Consider the following 10,448-nt stretch of genomic DNA (forward strand, 5'->3'; position numbering starts at 1 on the left):
TCCAGCTCTCGGTCTTCTCTGCTCCACACTGTCACCTTCCTTTATTCTTCTCTGTCCTTCCGTTTCAAGTCAAGAAGTCTCAGCCGTCTTCCTCTGGAGTTAACTAACTTTAATCCTATTGCACTGCGATCTTTATACACCATTGTAGCCGATCACGGTATACACCACAGTGTCCAGTGTCACCTGCGCACATGGTCAGTGCATGTCTTTCTCATTCATTCCCCACTGTGTGGAGTGTGGAGTCCTGTAGCTCAGTGGTTAGAGCACTCGCTTTGCAAGTGAGACCTGAGTTCAATTCCAGGCAGAGGGCGAAACCTCGGGCAAGTTTCCTTACTCCACACAGAGCCTAATAATAATCCTCCAAAACCAAAACCAATAATAAATTGGTCATTTTCAATCCCCGACTGTTTGTGGGACATTGCTGTGCGCAATTGGCTGCCGCGTTCGCCCACAAATACACAGTCAATTCACTTTACAGTGTGTTCTGTGAAGCGCTTTGGGACGTCCTCTCCCGACGTGAAAAGCGCTATATCAAATGCGAGAATTATTATTATCATTATCACTGTCCGGTCTTAAAGGTCAAATAAAGATACAGTCACGTACTCAGGTCAATCAACCCTCTGGCTTGGGGCCATCCGGACTGAGTCTCCACATCTGAGACTCAGTGTCTCGGATGTCACTATTACCGACAAGGCCATCTCTGACCACTACTTCATCTCCTTCACCTCCTTCACCTCCTCCACCCCCCTCCCCACCTCCACCAGACCCACCATCGTGGAAGAAGTTACCCCCACAATCCCTAACCGATGCCTTGGAGTCCTCTGAACTCCTCTCCCTCTGGCCTTCAACCCTCACCGACCCCTCTTCTCCTCTCTCCCTCCTCCACAATACCCTCTCCTCCACACTCGATACTCTTGCCCCCATCACTTCCCGCACTGTCTCCTACTCCCGCTCCTCCCCCTGGTACACCACCCACCTCCGCTCACTGAAAAGCCAGGTGCGGGCTGCTGAACGCACCTGTGTCAAATCTGGCCTAACGGTCCACCGACAAATCTGGCTGGACCTCCTCAAAATTTACCGCTCCACTCTAGCCTCGGCCAAGTCGTCCTTCTACTCCAGGATAATCCTGGAGGCGAAGAACAACCCCAGGCTACTGTTTTCCACCACAACCCGACTCCTCCGTCCCCCCCGCCACCCCGCGCAGGTCATCTCCTCCAACCTTCACTGCGAGGAGATGCTGGATTTCCTTGAATCCAAGATCAAGGGAATCCGCTCCGCGGTCACTTCCCCTCCAACTTCCACCCACCACCCACCCCTTCCCTCCCACACTCCGACTCCTACCCATCCTCCCCTACACACCTTCGTACCCGTTTCCCCACCCTCTGTCACTGAACTCATCCTATCCCTAAAACCAACCACCTGCTCCCTTGACCCCATCCCCACTCCACTCCTTATCTCCCAGCTCCACTTTCTTGCCCCACATATCACTGACATCATCAACCTGTCCCTCTCCTCTGGCTCTGTCCCCATTCCATTAAAAACTGCCATCATCACGCCCACCCTGAAAAAACCCTCCCTTGATGCGTCGCAGCTATCAAGCTACCGGCCCATCTCCAACCTCCCCTTTCTCTCCAAGGTCTTGGAAAGAGTTGTCGCCTCCCAACTGCGCTCTTTCCTTTCCACCCATTCTCTTTTCGAACCCCTTCAGTCAGGTTTCCGTGCTGCCCATAGCACAGAAACTGCCCTGGTCAAGGTCACCAATGATATCCTGACCATCTGTGACCAGGGCTCCCTCTGTCTCCTCGTCCTCCTCGACCTATCGGCAGCATTCGATACGGTCGACCACGCTATCCTACTCCACCGCTTGTCCTCCCACCTCAACCTTCAAGGCACTGTCCTTGAATGGTTTAGGTCGTACCTTTCTCACCGTCTTCACTTTGTCTCGACGAATGGCTTCTCCTCCACCCCCCGTACTGTCTCATGTGGTGTCCCTCAGGGCTCTGTCCTCGGTCCCCTCCTCTTCACCCTCTATATGCTCCCCCTCGGTGACATCATCCGCAGACATGGAGTTAACTTCCACATGTATGCGGATGACACCCAACTCTACCTTTCCTCCTCTACTCTCAACTCCACGACCACCGATGTCCTGACAGCTGCCTGTCCGACATCGAGTCCTGGACGAGAGACAACTTTCTTCAGCTCAACGTGCGAAAAACCGAGGCCCTCCTGATTGGCTCACGTCAGCGCCTCCGCACCTCAGGCGCTGACACCATCAGCATCCAAGGCTGCACTCTCCACCTCTCAAAGCCAGTCAGGAACCTCGGCGTTTTGTTCGACCCTGAGCTGTCCTTTCTCCCTCACATCCGCACCACAACTGGCACCGCCTTCCATCACCTCCGGAACATCGCCAGACTACGGCACTACCTCACCCCTCACGCTGCTGAAACCCTGGTTCACGCCTTTGTCACCTCAAGGCTGGACTATGGGAACTCTCTCCTCGCCGGCCTTCCCGCCACCTCCCTCCACAAGCTGCAGGTCATTCAGAACTCTGCAGCTCGTGTACTGTCCCGCACCAGGCTTCGCGACCACATCACTCCCACCCTCGCTCGCCTCCACTGGCTCCCCATCCCCCAGAGGATTGATTTCAAGATCCTCATCCTCACCTACAAGGCCATTCACGGCCTTGCTCCCTCCTACCTCTCCAACCTACTATCCCCCTACCTACCTGCCCGTACCCTCCGTTCCTCTGGCTCCGGTCTGCTCCACGTCCCCCGCCCCAACCGCCCTACCATCGGTGGTCGGGCCTTCAGCCTCTCAGCCCCAGGCTCTGGAACTCCATCCCCCAGTGCCTTCGCCGCTTCCTCCCTTTCCTCCTTCAAGGCCGGTCTCAAAACCTTTCTCTTTGACCGTGCCTTCAGCTCCCCTCTCGACTCTCTTCCCCCTCCTCGCTCCCTCCCTTCCCTCCCCTCACCCTGACCATTTCCCCCTCCTCGCTCCCTCCCTTCCCTCCCCTCACCCTGACCATTTCCCCCCAATGCTCGGGTCATGACCCAACTGTGCAGCGCCTTGGGACGTCCTCCTGACGTGAAAGGCGCTTTATAAATGGAATCTTGTTGTTGTTGTTGTTGTTGTTGAGGTCTTCCCTTTGTCCGGTCTAAGATAGAAGATGGATCGGTTTAGGGCTGTATCTGGTGCTTTTCGTTTTGTTGTGTGGGATGTTAGTACATTCCTTTTAAGTAACTGGTTATTTTTTATCGGACTCCCAGGATGGTACCGAGGTCCTCCAGTTTAAACAACTTGCTCATTAGTTGCTATTCTTGAGGGTTGCCTTCTGTCGCTCGGCCCTGTCAGAATCCAGCGATTTATGGCTAAGTCGAGATCCTGTGTCGACCGATACCTTGGACCGTTCCCTCTGTGTCTTGTTGTCAGTTACTGTTTAGGGCTGAGGCCCGGCCTTTTCCCAAAGCTGTCTTGTTATTCTTTCAAAAACAGAGAAAGACAGATGTGTCCTATCCCATGACAGTCAGTACTTTCTCCATTCTACATTTGTTTAATATTCATCATTATTATGCTACAACTTCTTTAATCTAACAGCAGGGCAGGAAGGCTTTTAAAGTGTGTGGAACTCGATTTCACCCCCTGGTAACATAACATAACATAACATAACATAACATAACATAACATAACATAACATAACATAACATAACGTAACGTAACGTAACATAACATGTAGGGGCAGGAGTCGGCCATTCGGCCCTTCGAGCCTCTGCCCCGCCCTATTCATTCATGGCTGATCTTCTAATCCAACTCCAGCTAATAACCTGACGCTGCCTTATCCCCATAATCCCTTAATCCCTTTGGCAATAAGACATCTATCTCTCTCAGTCTTGAATATGTTCAAGGACTGAGCGTCAACAGCCCTTTGGGGTAGTGAGTTCCATACATTCACTGCCCTTTGAGTGAAGTCCATCCTTCCCAAAATAAGGAACCAAAACTGCCCACAGTATTCCAGGTGTGGTCTCACAGGGCCCTATACAGTTGCAGTGAGACTTCCCGACTCTTATACTCTAATCCTTTCATAATGAACTCTAACGTACCGTTCCCCTTCCTAATCGCTGTTGCACCTGCAGAATAACTTCCTGTGACTGGTGTACAAGGACACCCCGAGTCCCTCTGGACGCCAACACATTCCAATCTCTCCCCTTCTAAAAAATAATCCGCTTACACTGTTTTTGCTCCCGAGGCGGATGACTTCGCACTTCCCTACATTATAGTTCAACTGCCACCCACCGGCCCAGTCACCTATCTATGTCGCGCTGCATTTTTTTAATGTCATCCTCTGGTGTGAGTTTATATGTGGTGTGTGTGTATGAGTGTGTGACAGAGTGTGTGTGTGTGTGAGTGTGTGACAGAGTGCGTGCGTGTGAGTGTGTGGTGTGTGTGTGGTGTGTGAGTGTGTGTGTGAGTGTGTGGTGTGTGAGAGTGTGTGTGTGGTGTGTGAGTGTGTGTGAGAATGTGTGTGTGTGTATGTGTGAGTGTGTGTGAGAATGTGTGTGTGTGTATGTGTGAGTGTGTGTGTGTGAGTGCGTGTGTGCATGTGAGTGTGTGTGGTGTGTGAGTGTGTGTGAGAATGTGTGTGTGTGTGTGTATGTGTGAGTGTGTGTGAGAGTGTGTGAGTGGTATGTGTGTGAATGGATTAGGACAGAAAAGTGACCGAGACAAACAGTTACTGGGATATAATTTATTGGTGAGAGATTACAGGAAGGAAATGGCCTCACAGCACAGTTACACACTTCGAGATACACACATCAACAACATCGTAAAGATGTTATACGTCAAATGTATTCACACATAAAACCATAGAACCTCACAATGCAGAAAGAGGCCATTCGGCCCATCGTGTCTGTGCCGGCTCTTTGAAAGAACCACCAACTAATCCCCATTCCCCCGGTTCTTACCCCAACTGGTCCCCACTCCCCCACTCTTACCCCAACTAGTCCAATCATCCGGCAAACAGTCGTGGATTGAGGGACCAAATGATTATTATGTTGAGGTTTATAATCTCTCTTATACTAACTGACAATAAAGGATATGAATAAACCACATACAGGAACCATAATCCAAATGATTATTGTCCCATTGGTCAAGAAACAAATGTGTCCAGTTCTCACTGTAGGCAAATAAACACAGATTCTTTTGTGATATTTTGCCAAATTTCTATATCAGTGACTAAGATTTTCACAGCAAAATTTCCATTTGTTCGGCTGACGACTCAGCATTTGTGTTTGTGCATTGTTTTGGATGAAATGTGTCATCAGGTTATTAACAAGCGGATTCCTACTGACTGCCGGAAAACACAGGCGTGTGGGGTCCTCAGGGGTCAGACCCCTCACCTCACAAACCAGAGGGAGGACCCGGTTTCAATTCCCGGGCGGGTCAGGACTGGGTGAAACCTTAGGCAAGTTTCCTTACTCCCCCCACACCCACAGACACACACACACACACACACACAGACACCCACCCACACACACACACACAGACACACACACACACACACACACACACACACAGAAACGCACACACAGACACGCACACACAGACACACACACAGACACGCACACACAGACACACACACACAGACACGCACACACACAGACACGCACACACACACACAGACATGCACACACGCACACACAGACACACACACACAGACACACACACACACAGACACGCACACACACAGACACGCACACACACACACACAGACACACACACACAGACACACACAGACACACACACACACACACACACAGACCCACAGACACACACACAGACACGCACACACACACACAGACACGCACACACAGACACACACACACACACACAGACCCACACCCACAGACACACACACAGACACACAGACACAGACACGCACACACAGACACACACACACAGACACGCACACACAGACACACACACACACAGACCCACAGACACACACCCACAGACACACACACACACAGACACGCACACACAGACACACACACAGACACAAACACAGACACACACAGACACACACACAGACACACACACACACAGACGCACACACACAGACACACAAACACAGACACACACACACACACACACACAGACCCACAGACACAGACACACACAGACACAGACATACAGACACACACATACAGACACACACAGACAGACACCCCCCCACACGCCTGTGTTTACCAGCAGTTTGTAGCATTGATGTGGTTGGGTTTAGACCGAGTTAAGAGATTCCCAAAGCTGAGGACGTCGATGGGAACAGTTCTGCATCTGACGAGCCACAGAGATGATGGGTTCTGGGCCCAGGAGACTGACAGAGGTCACTGAGAGAAGGCAATGAGACAAGATGGCTTTACCGTTATACTGGGAATTGGGTAACCAGAAAACATAGGTGGCATTGACGACTGGTTTGGCGCTGAGGAACTTCCTGGTCCGGAGCTTGAACTGTGCGGACAGGGTCTGAGATGAGTTGACATCCATTTCAAATCGCAATTGGCTTTCAAAACAACCGACGATTTCAGCCACCAAACAAGTTGCTGTCCCTTCTGCGACACGTTGGTCACCTTCCCCACCACAGCTAAACACAAGACAGACACAAGTCAAACACAAGTCAAACACAAGACAAACGCAAGACAAATGCAAGACACACAAGGCAAACACAAGACAAACCCAAGACAAAACACAACACAAAACACAAGACAAACCCAAGACAAAACACAACACAAAACACAAGACAAACCCAAGACAAAACGCAAGGCAAACACAAGACAAACACAAGACAAATGCAAGGCACACAAGACAAACACAAGACAAAACGCAAAAGAATTGCAAGACAAACACAACACATAAGAACATAAGATAAAAGAAATCGACTCCATCGTGCCCTCCACCGTCCTGGTGGTCACTTGTACATATGTCCTGAACTCCCTACGTACTGCGCTCCATAAACACAACGCAACACGGTCCCAGACAGAGAGCAATGGCCGGCGACATTAATAATAATAATGATATAATAATAATATAACAATATCAATGACAATGATAATATTAATAATAATAATAATCCCGGCATTTGACCCGGCGCCTCATCACGTCGTCAAAACGTCTCAAAGCGCTTCACAGGAGACACTGTAAAGTGTAGTGACTGAGTGTTTTCTGCAGCAGCCAATTGCGCCCAGCGACGTCCCAGTTCTTGTGGGGATGGTGGGGACTCACCTGCACTGTTACAGAGGGTGGACATAGGAACCTTGACTAAAGCCATCAGCTTGACATCTGTGAGAGGAAGCCAGACAGTGATTATTATTATTGCTGTTATTATTATGGTTGTTGTTGTTGTTGTTGTTGTCAGACGCTGTTACATAATCACAACCAATTCCATTTGTGACGAGCCTTTCACATCTGGCGGACACCCCAAGACACTGGAAACGGAGGAGGGAGGGAGGGAGGGGGTGGGTGGGGTGTGAGTGAGTGAGTGAGTGAGGGAGGGAGGGAGGGAGGGAGTGAGGGAGGGAGGGAGGGGGTGGGTGGGGTGTGAGTGAGTGAGTGTGCGAGGGAGTGAGGGGAGGAGGGAGTGAGGGAGGGAGGGAGGGGGTGGGTGGGGTGTGAGTGAGTGAGTGAGTGAGGGAGGGAGGGAGGGAGGGTGGGAGGGAGTGAGTGAGGGAGGGAGGGGTGGGTGGGGTGTGAGTGAGTGAGTGAGTGAGGGAGGGAGGGAGGGAGGGAGTGAGGGAGGGAGGGAGGGGGTGGTGGGGTGTGAGTGAGTGAGTGATGAGTGAGTGAGGGAGGGAGGGAGGGTGGGAGGGAGTGAGGGAGGGAGGGAGGGAGGGAGGGGGTGTGTGAGTGAGTGAGTGAGGGAGGGAGGGAGTGAGGGAGGGAGGGAGGGGGTGGGTGGGGTGTGAGTGAGTGAGTGAGGGAGGGAGGGAGGGAGGAGGGAGTGAGTGAGTGAGTGAGTGAGGGAGGGAGGGTGGGAGGGAGTGAGTGAGTGAGTACCCACCTGGCTGGGGTTTGACCCCCAGTTGTTGTGAGCAGCACCGCTGGTGGCTGCTGTTGTAATAGTGATGGCCGCAGCAGTGGAAGGAGGTGTGGAGGGGGTAGATCAAGGAGAATTGGGGCGAGCGACAGCATTGGTGGGTGTTGGGGTCGATGAGGAGTTTTCCGCAGCATTCCCCACCCCCGGGGGCCGGGAGGGCAGTGTGTAGCCTCCCCCCACAACACACACTCGTGTTGTCGCTCTCATCATACGCACTCACACCACAACAGGAGGCCACACGGGAACCCAGGGACCCAGAGTGTCTGCCGGGGAAACAGTACATGGTAACACTCGACAACAACAACAACATCATCATCATCAACATCATCAACAATGACAACATCAATAACAACAACGTCGACGACGACAACAACATCAGCAACATCGCCAACAACATCGCCAAGAACATCAATGAGGAGGAGAGGGAGGAGGGAGGGGGGAGGATGAGGAGGGGGAGGTGGCAGAAGAGTGGGGGGGGGGGGGGCGCGTGGGAGGGGTGTGCTCCTCAATTACCTGTGCCCGTTGCAACAGATGTGTGTGTGGTTTTGGAGTTGGTGCCCGCAGCACTGGGTCCCGGGCTGTGTCGGGTGGATGACTGACCCGCAGAGGGTGTGGGTGGTCGGGTTGTATAAGGCGTTTCCTACGCAATGAGTGACGTTTGAGGTTTTCACGTGAAGAGTCTCTCCACAACACACCAGGGCCCGGCTGTCTTTGGGGTAAACCTGAGCCCCACAGCACTGAGAGGCCAACACCAACACAGTCAGAAATAACAACAATAATAGCAATAATAACAATAATAATAATAATAATAATAATCCTGGCATTTGATGTGGGGGTGGGTTTGGTGGGGGGGTGGAGATGGTGTCAGAGTGAGTGACACTGGGTGTAACGTACCTCTTGTTGAGACCCTCCATGACGGCGATTGTGTAGATTCCCAGAGCAGCAAATCTGTGTCTGTTCATCATAGTCAATCCCTCCACATGGGATCAGCACAAGAGAACCTGAGCAACAACAACAAAACAATAATAATCCCGGTGTCTGACCCGGCGCCTGATCACGTCGTTGAGACGTCTCAAAGCGCTTCACAGGATACACTGTAAAGTGTAGTGACTGTGTGTTTTGTGGGGAAACGCGGCAGCCAATTGCACTCAGTGACGTCCCCAGACAGCGGGTTGAAGTGAACAAATTACTATTTTGAAGGATTATTACCCCGGAAAGTGATCCCCCAATCGACTAACAAGTGGGTGTGTCTTACTGCTGTATGTTTGGGGGCGTGTGTCTGTGTGTGTGTGTGTGGGGGGGGTGGGGGGAGTAAGGAAACTTGCCTAAGGTTTCGCCCTGTCCTGACCCGCCCGGGAATCGAACCCGGGTCCTCTGGCTTGCGAGGCGAGGGGTCTAACCCCTGAGCTACAGGGGCTGTGGGGTGTGAGGCGAGGGGTCTAACCCCTGAGCTACAGGGGCTGTGGGGTGCGAGGCGAGGGGTCTAACCCCTGAGCTACAGGGGCTGTGGGGTGCGAGGCGAGGGGTCTAACCCCTGAGCTACAGGGGCTGTGGGGTGCGAGGCGAGGGGTCTAACCCCTGAGCTACAGGGGCTGTGGGGTGCGAGGCGAGGGGTCTAACCCCTGAGCTACAGGGGCTGTGGGGTGCGAGGCGAGGGGTCTAACCCCTGAGCTACAGGGGCTGTGGGGTGCGAGGGAGGGGTCTAACCCCTGAGCTACAGGGGCTGTGGGGTGCGAGGCGAGGGGTCTAACCCCTGAGCTACAGGGGCTGTGGGGTGCGAGGGGAGGGGTCTAACCCCTGAGCTACAGGGCTGTGGGGTGCGAGGGGAGGGGTCTAACCCCTGAGCTACAGGGGCTGTGGGGTGCGAGGGGAGGGGTCTAACCCCTGAGCTACAGGGGCTGTGGGGTGCGAGGGAGGGGTCTAACCCCTGAGCTACAGGGGCTGTGGGGTGGGGGCGAGGGGTCTAACCCCTGAGCTACAGGGGCTGTGGGGTGCGAGGCGAGGGGTCTAACCCCTGAGCTACAGGGACTCACTATCAGAAGGGTGTGCTGTGCTCACCTTGGGGACAGGTGTGAAGGTGAGTGCGGGGGGGGGTGTGGGTGGGGGGGGACGCAGCTTACCTTGGGCACAGGTGTGAAGGTGGGGGTGGTAGGGATAGAGCTGTTGATGGTGAAGTTGTCGCAGCACTCTGTCCCCTTGTGACGGCTGTGGACAGTCAGGTTTGAGCAGCAAATCTCCTTCTCCTTATCAAACAGACGTTCACCACAACACAGCTGCGACTTCGAGGATCTGCCCAACTCACGTCCTGTGGGAGTGAGAGGGTCCCCAACAGTCACACTCCTCATCATCAACATAATAATAA

General features: G+C 52.8%; 1 protein-coding gene and 1 long non-coding RNA gene across 2 annotated transcripts; both read right to left on the reverse strand.

Moving 5' to 3' along the window:
• Nucleotides 1-5,314: 5,314 nt before the first annotated feature.
• Nucleotides 5,315-8,369, reverse strand: LOC121852153. The gene is made up of 4 exons (XM_042346251.1): nt 8,051-8,369; nt 7,276-7,332; nt 6,417-6,637; nt 5,315-5,344 (listed from the first exon to the last, which is right to left on the reverse strand). Exons 1-4 carry the CDS (start codon nt 8,367-8,369, stop codon nt 5,315-5,317), a joined length of 627 nt encoding a protein of 208 aa, XP_042202185.1.
• Nucleotides 8,370-8,607: 238 nt separating this feature from the next.
• Nucleotides 8,608-10,237, reverse strand: LOC121852154. Its single transcript, XR_006086057.1, has 3 exons — nt 10,207-10,237; nt 8,981-9,087; nt 8,608-8,823 (listed from the first exon to the last, which is right to left on the reverse strand). It is a non-coding gene; the product is annotated as an uncharacterized LOC121852154 (long non-coding RNA).
• Between the last annotated feature and the right edge of the window lie 211 nt (nt 10,238-10,448).

Source organism: Callorhinchus milii, unplaced genomic scaffold (assembly GCF_018977255.1).
Source record: "Callorhinchus milii isolate IMCB2004 unplaced genomic scaffold, IMCB_Cmil_1.0 Scaffold487, whole genome shotgun sequence".
Classification (NCBI taxonomy): domain Eukaryota; kingdom Metazoa; phylum Chordata; class Chondrichthyes; order Chimaeriformes; family Callorhinchidae; genus Callorhinchus; species Callorhinchus milii.

What these genes read in the sequence shown, in the direction of transcription:
- LOC121852153 (XM_042346251.1), bottom strand. Translation starts at nt 8,369, where the DNA reads ATGTACTGTTTCCCCGGCAGACACTCTGGGTCCCTGGGTTCCCGTGTG. An exon ending in GGGGGTCAAACCCCAGCCAG is followed by an intron (nt 7,333 to 8,050) that starts GTGGGTACTCAC and finishes TTCCTCTCACAG; the next exon opens with ATGTCAAGCTGATGGCTTTA. An exon ending in CACCCTCTGTAACAGTGCAG is followed by an intron (nt 6,638 to 7,275) that starts GTGAGTCCCCAC and finishes TCTTGTGTTTAG; the next exon opens with CTGTGGTGGGGAAGGTGACC.